Raw genomic sequence first — 18780 nt, 5'->3', positions numbered from 1 at the left:
AATGTTCTTAAAATCCTGCCAATGTTTTCAATTGTTTACAGTGTTCTTTCAAGTAACTGATAAAGTTTCCCCACTCTTTATTAAATTTATTGTCCTCTTGATCTCTGATTTTCCCGGTCATTTTCACCAGTTTGACATAGTCCATCCTCTTTATCAGCCATTCTTCTTTTGTAGGTAGTTTGTCCTCCTTTCATCTTTGGACAAATAGCATCCGCACAGCTGTTGTAGCATACATAAACAGTCTCTTCTGATCCTTGGGTATTTCTGGACCTAAAATTCCTAGCAAGACAGGTTCAGGTTTTTTCACAAAAGTAATTTTAAACATTCTTTTTCAACTCGTTATAAATCATTTCCCAATATACTTTTGTTCTCTTGCACAACCACCACATGTGGTGAAATGTGCCTTCTTTCTCTTCACACTTCCAACATGTATCTGTAGCAGTGCTATACATTTTTGCTAATCTAGTAGGAGTTAGGTACCAGCGATACATCATTTTCATATAATTTTCTTTCAACATACAACATGCTGTAAATTTTAGATCTTCCCTCCATAGTTTTCCCCATGATGCCAATTGTATATTATGTCCAATATCTCTTTGCCCATTGTATCATTACTGACTTTAAACCACCCAACATTTCTGGTTCCCAGTTTGCATATCAGGGTGCCTAATTTCTACCTGGGTGGTTGGCATGTTTGCAGCAACAGTTTCCAGGGAACAACAACGTTGAAAAATCTGTTGCTGGAAAAGATTTAGGGCAGCAGTTCTCAACCTGTGGGTCCCCAGATATTGTTGGACTACAACTCCCATCATCCCTGAGCTCTGGCCTTGCTAGCTAGGGGTGATGGGAGTTGTAGTTCAACAACATCTGGGGACCCACAGGTTGAGAAAGGCCGATTTAGGGCATGAGAGCTATCCCCCAGAAGCAACGTTACTTTGTACAGTGGTACCTCAGGTTAAGTACTTAATTCGTTCTGGAGGTCTGTTCTTAACCTGAAGCACCACTTTAGCTAATGGGGCCACCTGTTGCCGCCACGCCGCCGCTGCACGATTTCTGTTCTCATCCTGAAGCAAAGTTCTTAACCTGAGGTAATATTTCTGGGTTAGCGTAGTCTGTAACCTGAAGTGTATGTAACCTGAAGCGTATGTAACCCGAGCTACCACTGTATTTGTGTATACTCTGAGGGACCTCTTAAGACTGTGGGTCGATTTTGTTGTTGATTTTATCAACGAAACCTACCCATAGCCTTAAATAAAGGGGAAACACTGTTCCTACAAAATAATGTTACCTGCCACCCCAATTTCTGTGTTGTGCGAGAGTACAGGGGTCCAAGGCAGGGTTGGAAATGAGGCATGGCATAGACTGTGGTGTCTTTATGATATATGGTTTATTTACACATATACACCACCTGAGCTGGAGGGTCTCCCAGCATTACACTCCAAGAGAGTCTTGCTTCTCCCACGGCCACAATCCAGGGTTCAAATTGTCAACCCACATGGTGCTCTGACCCCACTTTCCCAAGCCTGCTGACCCTTGCAAACTGACCATATCCCTCCCAGCTCAGATCAGAAAAATTGCGATCCTAGACACATCTCACCTAACACGGAACTTGGTTGAATTTGAACCCTTTCCCGGATCCCAGAATTTAGGGGAGCCTCGAACCCCCACCCCTCCCAAGCTTATAGCAATAATAAAGATAATAGGATAATTATGACAATGGTGAAAACGAACAGACGCTTGCTAGCGGCAGCTGTAAGAAACAGTGGGCTTGTGGATGTACAAATATTATATGCTTGCATAGCAACCAGAAATGCTGGGAGGCACAACAGGAATAATGAACTGGCTATATATTGGACACAGCAACTGGAAAACAAAAGCAAGCAAACAATACTGCCCATAAGATAACTGCACAATGAGATAACTGTTGATCTCCTTGCTTCTTAGCACCCACCCAGGTCAATGCCACCAACACTGGGAATCGCTGCTTTGACCACTGCGCCATACTGCCTCCCTCCTGGACCCACTTCTTCGAGTCTTCTGCATTTTGTCCAACCTAGTATTCATTGGCGAACCGTTTGCCCACAAACGACGCAGTGTGCTTCTCTTCTCTGCACAAGAGGAGCGCCTGGCCAGCTTCCCCCCCCCCCCAGGACTAAGGCTAGCGGCTCAGGCTTTTAGTGTTTCAAGAGAAATCCGAGAAGGCTTTTATTGTGAAAAGAGCTTCTGCAATGTGAGCAGGCCTCCCCTCTTCCTCTGATCCCCCTCCCACAAGTCTGCCAGTCCTGGCACACTTTGAACACTCAGCAACTAAGTTGGCTGGCTGCTCAGCGAGCAATTCGTCCTATGGCTCAGAATCATCTTTCCCCTACGAGCCAGAGCAGCACCTGGAAAGTTTAGCAAGAGATTCACAGGCTGTATTTTTTGAAAATCTAACTCCCTCCTCTGTCTCTCTTTTTTTGGTTGAAAGATGAGTAAGAGGAGGCTCAGCTTGCAAACCAAACTGTCCCAGCAAAGTGTGGCGGCTGGGAATGCACCTTGAAGATGTAACATCTGGTTGCAGTTACCCCAAGAGAGAGCGAGAAATGGAGAGAGACCAGAGATCTTGACGGCTGATGTTCTGGGCTCTTGGGAAATCCGACGTATGGGGTCCTCCAGCTGCGCAATGAGAAATTAACAGGCAACCGATTAAAAGAGGCAACCGAGCCCGGGGTCTTCTGCTGGAGGTGAAGACAGGAGGTGGGAGGAAAAGGAAGAAAACTGTCCATCTGAGCATGGTAAGAGTTTTGTTTCTAGTAGTGCAGTCCATGGCGTTCAGTGTTGCTTACTCCCAAATACAGTGGTACCTCGGTTTAAGTACAGTCCTGTTTACGAACGATTCAGTTTACGAACTCCGCAAAACTGGAAGTAATATCTCAGTTTGCAAACTTTACCTCGGTTTAAGAACAGAATCTGAACGGTGGAAGGGCACCGGCAGTGGGAGGCCTCATTAGGGAAAGCGCACCTCAGTTCAATAACAGTTTTGGTTTAAGAACAGACTTCTGGAAAGGATTAAGTTCGTAAACCGAGGTACCACGGTACGGGATTCAGGGCCAGCTCAAGGAATTTTGCTGCCTGAGGCAAAGGAGGCACCTGCCACCCCAGGCCATAGAGAGAATCCCACCATCCTGGCAGAGGAATCTTACCTACAATGGGAAGGTATACCTGAGGGCAACAGGGGAATTGGGAGGAATGGAGGGCTGTTGCCATTCACTCAGTGTCTGCCGCCTGAGGCAGCCCGCCCCCGACTCTGTCCGACGGCAGGGCCGGTCCCGCTAGAGCTGTAGCTTCAGTCTACAAAATGTCTCCACGCGAGAGAAATCCTTCAGGGGGACAAATGGATTTGGAAAGTTCTTGTTCCCACGTTACAGCTCTCCACTCTTTGGGGATTTCCCCCTGTCTGAAACATAGACTTCCCCAATGCGCCTTTCCCTGCTTCGGTTCCAGTGATGTGGAGCCAACCATGGCATTAACTCCCACCCTGGGGGAACTGTAAGAAAACAAGTTGTGCCTCATCTAAGGTTGTCCAATACAAGACGGATGAGTTTTAGGATTTGTGACAGGTGCCATCCTGGCCCCGTGGCCAGCTACTGAGTGGCAAGTCAGCTGAGGGAAAGCAAATAGGGAGCCTCTTATCTGTTCAGTTGCACAGCAGGCGTCATGTGGGAATGTGGTCTTATTATCCTGGACAGCAATGAAAACTGTTGCTCAGCTCAGTTTGGACCTTACTTTGGGGGAAAGGTGGACTAAACCAGGATGGCCTGTTGAGAAGAGATGTCAGGCTATGGTTATGAACCACCCTGATATCTATAGGTATAGAAATTTAATAAATGATAGTAATAATAATACTGCATGGAATGCGAAAGGTCGGAAATTCCATCTCTGACCTCCAGGGAAGACAGAAAAAGCCCTCTGTTTGAAACCTCGAGAGCTTGAATCAGAAGAATCTTTATTTGCAACAGCCGCTAGCCATAGCAATAAAATAAAATAAAATAAAATGTACTGAAGATTAGAGGTAAAAACCTAACAATAGAAAATACATTGGGGGGGGGGGGTTACATCAATAATCAAATAATAGATATTATTCTAATCGCCCCTGCTAAAAACCTTGCGGTTTTTGCTGTCAGCTGATCATCTTGATCTGCTAGAAGAAAGGACACAGTAGCAATGGTTGAGCAACCCGGCATGGACAATAATAGAGGGGTAATAACCTCACTAGGTGGCGTTGTGGATTAAACCGCAGAGCCTAGGACTTGCCGATCAGAAGGTCGGCGGTTCGAATCCCCGCGATGGGGTGAGCTCCCGCTGCTCAGTCCCTGCTCCTGCCCACCTAGCAGTTCGAAAGCATGTCAAGTGCAAGTAGATAAATAGGTACCGCTCCGGCGGGAAGGTAAACGGCGTTTCCATGCACTGCTCTGGTTCGCCAGAAGCAGCTTGGTCATGCTGTACACCGGCTCCCTCGACCAATAAAGCAAGATGAGCGCCGCAACCCCAGAGTCGGTCACGACTGGACCTAACGGTCAGGGGTCCCTTTACCTTTACCTTTAATAACCTCACTCCTCAAATCTTTATAAAGAGTGCAAGCCAGAAGCATATGAGCCACTGACTCAACACTGCCATCTCCACAGGGACATAACCGTTGACCTAGAGAGCTACTGCCCATCGGTGTAGAGGCAGCACTGAGATAAATGGGCCAATAGACACACAGAAATTAATTGTCCTTTCTATTATTATTATTACCACTGATTTATTAATTGCCTTCTAAGCCACCATTTCAAGACAATTTCATTGGCATCCATCTGTCTCGAGAGACAATGTAGTGCGCTTCCGGGGGTGAAGTAAAATCACTGCGTAAGCAGCACCGAAGTGACCTTTCTGGGATGCAGTCCTGGGCAGTTTGTATGGAGATACTGGACTGCCTAGACAAGAAGATGCCCCTCTGTCTCAGCCTCACTGATTTGGTCCAAAGGAAAGCAGAGCAACCTGTTTGACACCAGCTTGGCTGCAGGAGTTGCTGGAAGGAGGTGTGCGAGTTGCCATCCAACTTTCTTAAGAACTCCAATTCAGATTTGTGTAGGGTTCGCTCCTGAGCCTTTTCTTCTCCTGAAGGTATCCCACAAGGCAGCAGAGGTTTTGGGTGAGAGCTTTCCTCCTCCTAGGCGATAATTAAAAGCAGTTAAGAACACCACAATAGCAAATATGTTTAAAGCAAAACTAAAACTCTAAGAAGTAGACAGCCTCAGGAAAGATCCATTTATCCAGCTGTGAAAGGAACCTGTCTTTAATTGTTTCTGAAAAGTTCAGATTAGTGGTTTCCTGTCATATCTCAACAGGAATGTTATTTCACAGAACGGTAATATGAACAGATATGGCGAAGAAATAAGCATCTTTCCCCAGAGCTGGGCACATTTTGCATCCATTATGGCTGGCATAAATAATATTTTCATACTTGATAGCACCACAGTATGGACTCCCTGAGCAGGCTTGATGTACCGTAATTGTTTCCAGAGAGGTGCTCTTCTGTGAGTCTCCTGCAGAAATAATAACAGAATCTTAAAGTTGAATGAATGAATGAATGGATTAGGGTGTAAGCTTTGTGAATGGATACACGCTTCATCCGATGCATGACATGAAATCTTAATTGGCAAAGTATGGCAGGAGCTGAATGGCAATGAGATGCAAGCATTACAGCCAGTGATAACAGGAACTTAGAAACCGTTTTTTAATAAACAGAGCAGATAAAATAGCACTGGTGAGTTGATTTGGGCAACATAACAAAATTCCATTAAGCATCTTCGAGGGCTTTCAATGCAACGGCAACCACTTATCCCATGAATGTGCACAGTAGTTCATAAAGGTAAAGGGACCCCTGACCATTAGGTCCAGTTGTGGCCGACTCTGGGGTTGCAGCGCTCATCTCGCTTTATTGGCCGAGGGAGCCGGCGTACAGCTTCCGGGTCATGTGGCCGGCATGACTAAGCCACTTCTGGCGAACCAGAGCAGCGCACGGAAACGCCGTTTACCTTCCCGCCGGACCTATTTATCTACTTGCACTTTGACGTGCTTTCGAACTGCTAGGTGGGCAGGAGCAGGGACCGAGCAACAGGAGCTCACCCCGTTGCGGGGATTCAAACCACTGACCTTCTGATTGGCAAGTCCTAGGCTCTGTGGTTTAACCCACAGCGCCACCTGCGTCCCACAGTAGTTCATACCATGAGCCAAAAATGAGCCTGCATGGAGAAATGATTAATGGGGTGGTTTGTGCTGTTTCGTCACTTATGGTGGAGTTTCGTCCAAGTTTCAGTTTGAGGAAAAGTGGATTGTTCAGGCCCTGTGGCATTTATGCTCCTGTTGCAAGTTTGTGCTGGAGTCCTCGCTTTCCCCCATCCTTAATGCCTGGAAGTCCAACCTTGATACCTACGGCAACTGTGATAGCTGGTGTCTCAAAAAAAAAGTTCCCCGCAACAGCCTTGCTCTCCTACTTTAAAAAATGTCTTTGCAAACAGTGCATGCAATTCCAAGCGCCCTGTGAATACTTATATATTTATCTGCATTTCCACTTTTATGAGCTCAGGCAGCATACATGGTATGCCCACTCTTGTTTTTCCCTCCCAACAACCCTGCAAAGTAGGCTAGTCTGAGAAATGGACTGTCCCAAGGCTGGTCAGTGTGCTTCAGGAGTCAGCTGTGTTTTGAACCTGCCCAAGACTTCCTCTCTGCCAACACAGGAAACAAACCTGTGCCTTTCCCAGGATTCTGTTGTTGTTGTTGTTTAGACATTTACTCGTGTCTGACTGTTCGTGACCCCATGGACCAGAGCATGCCGGGCACGCCTGTCTTCCACTGCCTCCTGCAGTTTGGTTAGACTCATGTTTGTAGCTTCGAGAACACCATCCAACCATCTCGTCCTCTGTCGTCCCCTTCTCCTTGTGCCCTCAATCTTTCCCAGTGAGTCTTCTCTTCTCATGAGGTGGCCAAAGTATTGGAGCCTCAGCTTCAGGATCTGTCCTTCCAGTGAGCACTCAGGGCTGATTTCCTTCAGAATGGAGAGGTTTGATCTTCTTGCAGTCCATGGGGCTCTCAAGAGTCTCCTCCAGCACCATAATTCAAAAGCATCAATTCTTCGGTGATCAGCCTTCTTTACGGTCCAGCTCTCACTTCCATACATCACTACTGGGAAAACCATAGCTTCAACTATACGGACCTTTGTCAGCAAGGTGATGTCTCTGCTTTTTAAGATGCTGTCTAGGTTTGTCCCAAGATTCTGCCCATGCACAAATATTTCCATCCTTCGTGCCTGCAGGCATTTGAGGATGAGTTGATTTCCAGTGCCGAGTGTTGCAATGAAAGCATCCGTTAACTATCCTTCTCCCTTCCACAAAAGTTCATGAATCATAGAATCATAGAGTTGGAAGAGACCACAAGGGCCATCGAGTCCAACCCCCTGCCAAGCAGGAAACACCATCAGAGCACTCCTGACATATGGTTGTCAAGCCTCTGCTTAAAGACCTCCAAAGAAGGAGACTCCATCACACTCCTTGGCAGCAAATTCCACTGTCGAACAGCTCTTACTGTCAGGAAGTTCTTCCTAATGTTTAGATGGAATCTTCTTTCTTGTAGTTTGGAGCCATTGCTCCGTGTCCGCTTCTCTGGAGCAGCAGAAAACAACCTTTCTCCCTCCTCTATGTGACATCCTTTTATATATTTGAACATGGCTATCATATCACCCCTTAACCTCCTCTTCTCCAGGCTAAAGTTGATTTGTTTTTAAAGGAAAGATGGAAGTCTCCTTCGGAGAGTTTCTATGACTATTTCCTTGAGCCAACTGACATTCTCGGCATTTCCATGTTAGCTAGTTCCAGTATAACTTCTAGGAATCCTTGTCCGGGAAGTCAAGCAGAGAGCCAATTCTTTCCCTCCACACCTACCGGCCGGGATCTCAACTTTCCAATCCTCAACACAACACTCACGGCAAGGATCCCTACCGATTCCTGACGCTAGATGTTAGCAAGATAGCGAGAAGGGAATTGTTTTAGCAGTAAAGGCTCTTGGAGGACAAGAATGCTGAGCCTGCCCCCCCCCTTTTCTATGAGAGAGCTGTAGTGCTTTCAAAAATATGTGCAAGGTTGCATATTTGAGCATTGATGCAGACATGTCGTCTGCATATTAAAGGGAGCTTTGCACTCTTGGATGGAGCCAGCCCAGAGTTGTCAATTGTGCAACGGATGGTTCTTTCTCCTTTGCGGTTGTTGTTTTTTAAAAAAATAATTTTTATTTGATTTAACAAGCATAGAGTTATAACAATACCAAATAAATATCCACATTTAGAGATTTCTCTGAATCTCTAGACTTCCCCCCCATCCCCTCCATGGGTCTTATTGTCAACGTTTTCTACTGCATATTATTTCACAATCCATATTTTGTATGTATTCATATTGTCCATAGTATTTGTTACATTACAAGTGTTATTAAAATCCTGCTAATGTTTCATCTGCTTACAGGGGTCTCCTAAATACATTATAAAATCTCCCCATTCTTTCTTAAAGTTTTTGTCTTCTTGGTTCCTGAGCAGTTTTGCCATTTCGGCGTACTCCAACAGCTTGGTTTGCCATTCTTCTCTGCTCGGGACTTTGTCTTCTTTCCATCTCTGGGCTAGTAGCATGCATGCGGCTGTTGTCACATACATAAAAAGTCTTTTCTGCTCCTTTGAGATGTCAGTACCTACAATTCCTAATTAAAAAGCTTCTGGTTTTTTTTTTTTTTACAAAAGTTATTTTAAACATCCCCCCCATTCATTATACATCATTTCCCAGAATGCTTTTATAACTTTACATGACCACCACATATGATAAAAGGTACCTTCTTTTTCTTTACATTTCCAGCATTTAGTTGTACAGTCATACCTCGGGTTACAGACATTTCAAGTTGCGCATTTTCGGGTTGTGCACTGCACCGAACCCAGAAGTACCGGAATGGGTTACTTCCAGGTTTTGTCGCATGCACAGAAGCACCAAATCGCGACCTGCGCATGCGCAGACGTGGCACTGCGGGTTGCGAACGCTGCGAGGTGCGAACATGCCTTCTGCACGGATCACGTTCGCAACCCGAGCATCCACTGTACTTGTCTTACACATTTTTGCTAACTTACTAGGAGTCAAATACAAATGGTACATCATTTTCATATAGTTTTCTTTCAGCGTGCAACAGGCCGACTTTCTCCGTTGGTTAAGGAAGTGACTAACCTAAGTCTTTTCAGGCAAACCTGCACCACACCCATTTAGGCAGCTGGATGTGCTATTTTGGCGCATCTGATCTTTGTAGTACAGTATAAGTGCTCAAAGTCCTTCATTCATTCACTGCTGAGTCGAGTAGGACTTACCTTGCTCATTCTCGTGGCATTGTGGGCGTTACCCAGAAAGTGGGGTGCCTCTTCTTCTATCTCTGTTATATCCCCCTACCTATGAGCCTTTCGTTTCCCATAGGATGGTGCTCGTCTTCACTCCTTGTCGTTCGTCAGCAGCAGAAAAAACTTGGCTGCTCAAAACATTCTGTTATGATTACAATTGCCCAAATTCTCAAATGATAGGGCTGGTTCTGCTCATACTTTGTGCCTGCAGCCGAAAAACCCTTGCTGATGCCATGCGGAAACGGCAGCGGCAGAGATCCCTAGTCTGCCTGAGCACTTGGGCCTTTTTCTCCCAGTTCAGGTCAATTCAACAAACTGGCAAACCCACAACCCACTTTTCAACCTCTTGGGTGTCTGAAAAAGTGGCTTGTTGACTCATGGGAGCAAGCCAGCCAGGCCAGGAACTGGGCCAGGGAAGACCACGGAGGAAACCTGCATTCGTGCGGACTTTGGGATCGTGACCAATGTACACAGCTGCATTGGAGAGGTGACTCTCCTTTTCATGAGTGGTGATTTTGAGCATATGTGTGTTGGCTTTTTGCTGTTCTTTTCTCTCGATGGCAGCAGAAATGTGGGTCTCAGAACAAGTGGAAATTATTTTGCTGGGGGGGGGGGAGTCTCCTTTGAGGATGATTATTTATTATAGTTGCTTTTTTTCCTTTTCATTTTTGTACAAAAAGTAAAGTCCAGGTGACTTGCAGGGATCCCCACTCTTAATTCCACTCCTTTCATCTGGCTATCTTGGAATCTAAAGAATGCACATTATGCATTCCTTGGGGAAAAGAAAATGGAGACTATATCTGCTGACTTGCATGCCTTCAATGGAACCCGATGCTGTCCCCTGAGAGGAACAAATTAGCACACTGCAAATCTTGAAGAAACTGAAAATCTGTGTTTTGCGGTTTTGTATGCGGTGTGAAAATAGAGGGTTGGTTTTTTAATATGTAAAGCATTTTTTTCCCCTTCAGAAAAACAAATGATTAAGAACGGCTTTGCAAAATCTAAGGAGGCACACAACAGCTTTTGAAGCCATTGGGAGTCAGAGCTGGTAATCCCATTAAGAAAGAAAAATATAAAACAAGACTGTGGTTCCATCTGTACGAGATGTTCAGCCTAGAATTGTTCCGACTTCAGTCAGCCTCTGCTGATGGAGAATCCAGACAACATCATTGCCAGCTCATTGCATTCTGACTTCTTTCTCAAGGCCGAATTCATGGCAACACCCCCATCTCAGCAAAAAAGCAACTACGGTGTCAGCCTGGGTGCAAATAACTGTGGTGCGTTTTCTGGGCTACTGTGCTTTTAAATAACAGCTTCCTTCTCTGGAAGGAATAGTTTCCTCTGCCTCTCCCACCCTCTTCCGCTCCACATTTGCTTTTCTCTTTCCTTAGCTAAGTAATTACACCAACATTTGACAAGAGACGACTTGGAGCCAGTGGCATAGTGTGGGTTACCAATGTCCGGGGCCATGGAAGTGGGGAAAGGGATGGAATACGCATACACATTCAACTGCCTAGTAGCACTTCTTCTTCTCCTCTGCGCTGAATTCCCAGAATATCACCAAAGTCTTTTTCATATCTCCTCACAAAGGCATGAGCTTTCATTGGTTCTACACACCTCTGTTTTTTACCTTTATAAGTAAAGGAAATTCATTCAGTGAATTCCCATCTGACGGGGCTCCCACCTCAGGATCACCAACAGATTAGAAGCAGTCCTCATTTAAAGGCAAATTTACACTTTCTGAATCAATACACAAAGCAAAACTTGGCCGCTCTTCAAAAATCACACTTCCCCAAGTTTTGCAATGCTGTTTTCCAGACAAGCAATGTGTATATAGCACTTGGGGAGACAGGTAAACTAATGCCAGTGTACTGGAAGAAGCAAAGATCACCAGTGTCGAAGCAATGATTCTTCAACATCACTTCGTTGAACTGGTCATGTTGCTCGGATGCCTGATTATTGTCTGCCAAAGCAACTACTCTGAACTTAAAAATGGAAAGCGTAAAGTTGGTGGTCAACAAAAGAGGTTGAAAGACTCTCTCAAGGCAAATCTAAAAAAATGTAGTAGAAGCACTGACAACTGGGAAACACTGGTCTGCAAGCGCTCCAGTTGAAGAACAGCCTTTTCCAAAGGTGTCGTGGACTTTGAAGACGCTCAAACTCAGGACAAAATGGAGAAATATGCTAAGAGGAAGGCACACTTGGCAAACCCTCACCGTGATCAACTCCTGCCTGGAAACCTATGTCCCCACTGTGGAAGGACGTGTGGATCCAGAATTGGCCTCCACAGTCACTTACGGACTCACTTTTAAGACCGTGTTTATGGAAGACAATCTTACTCGGCTACAAGAAGAATATAGTAGGGGGAAGTGGGCATCAGGATGCATAAATTAGTGAAAACAGCATGCAAAAAGACCAAAACAAACCACTTTCTGTCCAAATTGCATGCAAACCTGTGGATATGAGGGAAAATTTGTGCTAAAGTGCTGGAGAAGTTTCACAAGGTTTTAGAAAGAGCAGTCTGCAAATTGATGTGGAAATGTGTGGAACTGGACCTAAGTCTGGGGAAACCAGCAACCCAGAGAAACTGATATTGATGGATTTGCCCATCCCCCGCTTCAACCAGATCCTTTTAACTGGAGATGCCAGGAATTGAATCTGGGGTGTTCTGCAAGCAAAGCATGCAGCGCTATTCTACGTTTCCAAGGGATGTTCCTAACTTCCAAGGGGAAAACATGTTGCCCCACCTCTGATGTATACACGCCAGCAATTAAAACCGTATGTATGGGTTTGGCACTGGGCTGAATTTCAGCCATAAAATAAAAACGCCTCTCTTTTGTCAGTGTGGAGCTGACTCAGGCAGGCGCTTTAGTGAGGAAATATTGAGCATGTTGCTTGCAGAAGCAAGACAGTTGTGGGTTGTCTCCCCCCCCCAACCCCCCAACCCCCAAATCTCCACACCATCTTCTTCACAACCGCTAAGCCGCTTTAGGCTTTTGATATTGGGTGCCAGAATCAACACAAGGCATTTACTTTTAAGATATCATCTTTCATTTGTGAAAGGGGAGAGGGAACGGGAGATTGCATTTTGTTGATGGTGAACAGCCTAGAGCAGAAGGGATTCAAGTCAAAACTCACCAAAGCCAGGGGACGCAAACCAGAAAGCCATATTTTGTGCTTGGAAGCTGCAAAATGTTTTCTTTTTTTCTTTTCTTTTTTTTAAAAATATTTTTATTAAAGATTTTCTTGGTTTACAAAAGTACATGCCTTGTCTCTTTTTTTCTGGTTGTACAGTACAGTCGTACCTTGGATGTCGAACAGAATCTGTTCCGGGAGTCTGTTCCACTTCCAAAACGTTCGGAAACCAAAGCCCAGCTTCCGATTGGCTGCAGGAACCTCCTGCAGCCAGTCGGAAGCCCCGTCAGATGTTTGGCTTCCAAAAATAGTCCGCAAACAGGAACAGTCACTTCTGGGTTTGCGGCGTTTGGAAGCAAAAATATTCACGAACTAAGCTGTTTGAAAACCAAGGTACAGTGGTACCTCAGGTTACATATGCTTCAGGTTACATACTCCGCTAACCCAGAAATATTACCTCGGGTTAAGAACTTTGCTTCAGGATGAGAACAGAAATCGCGCTCTGGTGGCACGGCAGCAGCAGGAGGCCCCATTAGCTAAAGTGGTGCTTCAGGTTAAGAACAGTTTCAGGTTAAGTACGGACCTCTGGAATGAATTAAGTACTTAACCCGAGGTACCACTGTACAACTGTATTCCTTACAAATCAGTTACATTTGTTGTGAGACCTTAATGTTGAGTACAGTACAGTGGTACCTCAGGTTACATACGCTTCAGGTTACAGACGCTTCAGGTTACAGACTCCGCTAACCCAGAAATAGTACCTCGGGTTAAGAACTTTGCTTCAGGATGAGAACAGAAATCGTGCAGCAGCAGCGGGAGGCCCCATTAGCTAAAGTGGTACCTCAGGTTAAAAAACAGTTTCAGGTTAAGAACGGACCTCCAGAACGAATTAAGTTCTTAACCCGAGATACCACTGTATAAAGTTGGGGAGCTGGAGTCTGTAGCATAAAGCAGCAGGCTGAAAACATTTGCTCCTAGTAGATCTGCTATAGAATAGCTGTTCCATTAATTTAGGATGACCATGTGCCTTACTTTACAGAGGACAGACTTCTGTTTGAAGGCATCCTCTGTTCGAAGGGATGTCTGCTCCGAGTCTGATTTAAAGATTTAAAAACCCTGTAAGATAAAAGATTTTTTAAAAAAACTGTAAGAAGGGAGACCAGAAGCCTAGATGTTGCCCATCAATAGTCAACACCTGGACAGTTAACCTAAAGGTAAAGGGACCCTTGACCATTAGGTCCAGTCGTGACCGGCTCTGGGGTTGCGGCGCTCATCTTGCTTTATTAGCCGAGGGAGCCAGCGTACAGCTTCCAGGTCACGTGGCCAGCATGACTAAGCCGCTTCTGGCGAACCAGAGCAGCTCACATAAACGACATTACCTTCCCACTGGAGCGGTACCTATTTATCTACTTGCACTTTGACGTGCTTTCGAACTGCTAGGTGGGCAGGAGCAGGGACCGAGCAACGGGAGCTCACCCCGTTGCGGGGATTCAAACTGCCAACCTTCTGATCGGCAAGTCCTAGGCTCAGTGATTTAACCCACAGCGCCACCCGCGTCTCTCGGACATTTAACCTACTCTGCATAAATAAGTAAATCTGTACCCTCTTTTAAAATTTATTTAAAGTGATGCATTTCCTCCCCCCGCCCCCAGCAAAGCATTAAGTGGCCACCCTACAGTAATTTCTCTGCTGTACTTTTCTGCGTTTGCAACCTAAACACCCCCCCCCCCAACCAGGAGTCATATATTTATTCTTTTTTTGTTCCATTATCATGGCATTTAACCAGGACAGGGAACGATCTTGTCAATCACTGTCTTTGGAAGGGAGAGAGGGGGGGAGGGGCTGGAATGCATCAAGAAGAGGATGTTCGCTGCCTCTGAAGAGATTGGAGAAGGAGCAGACAAGGAAATTAATAACAGATTTCTGGCATCTCCTCGCAATTTATGTTGGTTCTGTTTTCCGCGATGCGAGACCAAGCTTGCAGCAAAGGTCCTGGATAGAATGTATTATTATAATAATAAGGAAGGGACTTCGAGGAGGAAGAGGTACAGATGGAGAAAAGGCAGGGAGCCTCATTTGGAGTCCGTTCAGGTAGCGTTGCTGGATTCAGAGCCCCCCAATGTGGACGCTTTGCTTTAATTTTATTCAGGTTCAATGCAGAGACTTCTGTCATGTCCCTTTGCTCGGCTATTATATTGCTTAAGAGTTTTTTTGGCAGAAAATTCTATCCAGTCTTTCAGCCAGGAGGCTGGGGAGCCCACGAGAAGCTTTGTGAGGCGCAAGAATGAGGCTGGGAGTTCGTTTGCTTGCGATGGCTCAGTTCCTGGAGCCTTGCCATGGTGTCTGCTTAAAAGTGTTATAGGAAAATCCTTAGGCTCACTTGGATCGCCAAACAAAGACACCAGCCAAGAATATAGGAGCAAAACAGCAGCCTGAAGGCCTGATCTTTATTCAAAAGGCTGTTGCAACAGGACTTCCACCCACCACATGGAAGAAGCAGGAGAAAGTCCTGAAGAAAAGGATGCTCTTACTTTTCTAAGTTTTCCCTTAGTGAAGCAACATGGATATGTCACAAACAGGGAGGGCTTTTTTCTGGCAGAAACCGGCTAATCAGGTTTGCCCTCATCTATTCCTTGCCTTCCACCTCACACCCATTGAAATGTAGGTGGGTTCCCACAAGGCAAGACACAGCGATGACAGCAAGAACCTATATCAAACTACATAACTGGGAAACGGGCAAAGCAACTGCTTATATACATTCCTGAAAGCCTGGGCCACTCCCACTCCCAAAGCGATTGGCTGTCTAAACTTCTAAGCTGCAAATCACAACTCAGAGTCTAAGGGCCAATGGCAGAGGCCCAAATCCTGAAATGTTCTGTGATTGGACATCATGTATCGAATCAGAACACAGGAGCTCAGAATCCTTAGTCCAGACTCAAGCTCAGGCAAACGTAGACCACTGAATATATAATACCCATCAAGTGATACAATGGAAATATTTACAGATTCCTGGTTTTCCCGGTCAGGAAATCACACTTCTTTGTCCTGACCAAGAGCACAATCCATTCTTGGATGGTCTGCTCTTGTCCATGGCACCCATTTGCCAGTGTTATGTACTGAAGTTCTCACCCTGGGCCAGCAGGGGGATACTTTAAAAGTTTTCACACACTTCCACATATGCAAATAAGGAATCGAAAGTGACGTTCAGTGATTGGATAGTTACAGAAAGTGGTTACTGTTGCGTTGTAGTGGAGCTCTATATAAGCAGGCTGGCTGAACCCTTCAGTTCTGTTCTGGGTCTGTGAATAAACAAGAGCTGTTTGAAGAATCGCTGTGTCGTCTGATATGTTCACCCACAACTTAACAGCCAGGATGCCAGTGATTATCTCTTGTGCAAGAAGCTGCTGTGCACGTTCCGGTAACAAGGTGCACGCTCAAAAGATGAGCTTTAAGGGTGGCTGCGACATCACATAAAAATCTGCTTTGTGGTACCGTTGCATTCCAGGAGTCTTCCAGAATGACTACTATCCTGGGGCCTTGCCCCACCGACTTTAATCTGGCTTGCCCCCAGAATGGAAGTGAGTCTGCTTGTAATTTTCATTTATTTTAACCTGCCTTTCTAGTATTATGCCCCCGCAAACCAGCACACAAAGGAACGAGAAGCAAGTTACAGTCGAAGAATAGTCACAGCGGAACAGATGTGCTGATTGGCATGAGAAACTACTCTGGAGACACAAGCTGGTATGAATTGCAGGTCCCCTCATTTTGAAGGAAAAAGTCACCAATCCGCTTTAAATTCTTTAGTTGCTAGTCGCAATGCTTCGGCAGACAGCTGTTTCTTAGGAAACACATTGAGTGTTTATTCCTTTATTGTAAATGGAGCTTCACGCTGTCTACTGAGACATAAGTCCCACTGTATTCAATGGAGCTTACTCCCAGGTAACTGGGTAAAGATTGTGCAGCCTTACACTGCAATCCTAAGCAGTTTTACTCAGAACTAAGTCACACTGAGTTCAATAGAATTTACTCTCTGGTATGTTCCTGATCCTTCTCACAGTTTCTTTCTTTCTTTCTTTCTTTCTTTCTTTCTTTCTTTCTTTCTTTCTTTCTTTCGAAACTGCTCATAGCACATGTCCTGTAGGTGTCATTTCTTTTCTTTCTTTTAAAAATCATTTCTATTGGGTTGTTTTTTAAAAAAACACACACACCAATATCTATAGTCATTACATTACATTTAAATTTCCCCCTTCCCTGCTGACTTCCCGCAACTTCCTGTTGATTAGCAGCTTCCAAGTGCACAGCGGAATGATGAGGAATACGTGCTCATACTCTATATTGCTTTATTTACATTTCAAAGCTGGTAGATTACAGAAATGCATCTTGCCTCTGCCGAAGCAGAAAATGCATCCTCTCTCCTCTGAAGCACGGAGAGAATCACACTGAACTGCAAAGAACAGTGAAAAACAGGAAACCAGTGTACGTCACATCCAGTTTCCCTTTCCCGTGGGAAAACTCCAACAGTACAGACTGTGGAATGTAAACATTGTCTTGTGACAAGCCTTTCGCTGCACAGTGAAGAGAGCAGAAACCAACATCCTCCCCCTTTCTGTGAACATCACTGGGCAGCGTGTTCGTACAATATCAGTACAAACCCAACTTCTGCACATAGGTACAGTGTTGATCCCTTGATACAATCTTGGACAATACATCAGCAGGAATTTCATTACCTGGCATATAGGACACCGTTACGAGTCCCTTCTGAATACGTTCCCTAGCATGTTGCACCTTCAATTGCAAGTGCTTCGTGCTTTGCTTACAACCTTCAGAATTCAGCAAAGCCAAACATGCTTTGTTGTCCTGGTAAACCTGGATTGGACATTTGACAGGAATTTTCATGTCTTTGCACAATTGTAACAAGCATTCACAATCCTTAAGTGAATAAGACAGTGCATTCAGTTCAGCTTCACAAGTACTTAAGCTAACTGTTGTTTGCTTCTTGCATGACCAATCAAATAGACCCTGATTGTACATATAGCAAACTCCAGACGTACTTTTCCTGTCTGTAGTGTCACTTCCAAAACTTGCATCTGCAAATACCTCAAGACCACCAGACTTCTGATTGTTAAATCTCAGTCTGTAATGCATAGTGCCTTTCAAATACCGTGCTATGCGTTTCAGAGCTTTCCAATCCTTAACAGTAGGATTGTTGACTTGTCTGCTTAGCAAATTACAGCTAACAGCAATGTCTGGTCTTGAACATCTGGCAATGAAGTTTAGCTTGCCTAGTACACATCTGTACAGTGTAGTGTCAGAAAATGCTTCTTCAGTGTCATCTACCTGATAACCTGTTATCATCGGTGTGTCTACAGGGTTAGCATCCATCAGGTTTAGTTTGCTTAACACATCAGCAATTTTCCGTGACTGGTGTACTAGAATGTTACCATCTTGATCTCTCTCTATTTCAAGAGATAGGTAGTTGTTTACCTCTCCAAGATCTTTCATGTCAAAGTGCTCTTTCAGTTGAGCTAGGGCGTTATTGTACATTGTGACATCATCCCAAAAGAATAAAAGATCATCAACATAAAACAAACAATACAGTTTCTTTTGCCCCTCCTCTTTGACAAATACACATGGATCAGCTTTTCCTTGCTGAAAACCTAGAGAAAACAATACCTCAGTGAGTTTTGTGTGCCAACACCGTGCACTTTGTTTGAGACCATAAAGGGACTTTTTCAGAGCACAAACAAATCCCTGTTTTACCTGTACGCCATCAGGTGGAAGCATATAAAGTGATTCATTTAGAGATCCGTACAGAAAAGCTGTATTCACATCGTGGTGACTAATGTGTAAATCCTCCTCTGCAGCTAGCTTGAGCATAAGCCTAATGCTCTCATACCTCACTGTGGGTGAGTAGGTCTCGTGATAGTCTTCACCTGGTACCTGTGCAAAACCTCTGGCTACCAATCTGGCTTTGTGTCTGACTATCTTGCCATTTTGATCAGTCTTCGCTTTGAAGACCCATTTGCTTCCTAGCAGTTTCATTCCTGGAACTACTGGAACAAGTTCCCATGTTTTGTTCCTTTCCAAGGAATCAAGCTCAGCCTTCATGGCATTTAACCATGGCTCAGCTTCCTTTGAATCCAAATCCTGGATTTCTTGGAAACTTGAAGGTTCAAATACCTTCTTGGAGCTTTTAACAGCTG

The 18780-nt window shown here is 44.9% G+C and overlaps 1 protein-coding gene across 3 annotated transcripts in view; it reads left to right on the top strand.

The window, feature by feature from the left end:
• The first annotated feature begins 2368 nt into the window (after positions 1–2368).
• Positions 2369–18780, top strand: part of GASK1A (golgi associated kinase 1A) — a 32476-nt gene continuing 16064 nt past the window's right edge. For 2 of the 3 annotated variants that reach the window (XM_079947306.1, XM_079947304.1), the window contains exon 1: positions 2369–2774. In XM_079947306.1, the coding sequence (XP_079803432.1) occupies positions 2772–2774 (3 nt within the window). In that variant the 5' untranslated portion in view covers positions 2369–2771. Of the gene's footprint in view, positions 2775–16217; positions 16319–18780 lie in introns of those variants that run through there. The other variant, XM_079947305.1, reaches the window with a different exon arrangement.

This window comes from Podarcis cretensis (genome assembly GCF_951804945.1).
Source record: "Podarcis cretensis genome assembly, chromosome: 12".
Taxonomy (NCBI): domain Eukaryota; kingdom Metazoa; phylum Chordata; class Lepidosauria; order Squamata; family Lacertidae; genus Podarcis; species Podarcis cretensis.
The sequence above is the reverse complement of the archived record's forward strand: the minus strand, read 5'-3'. Positions and strand labels throughout refer to the sequence as shown.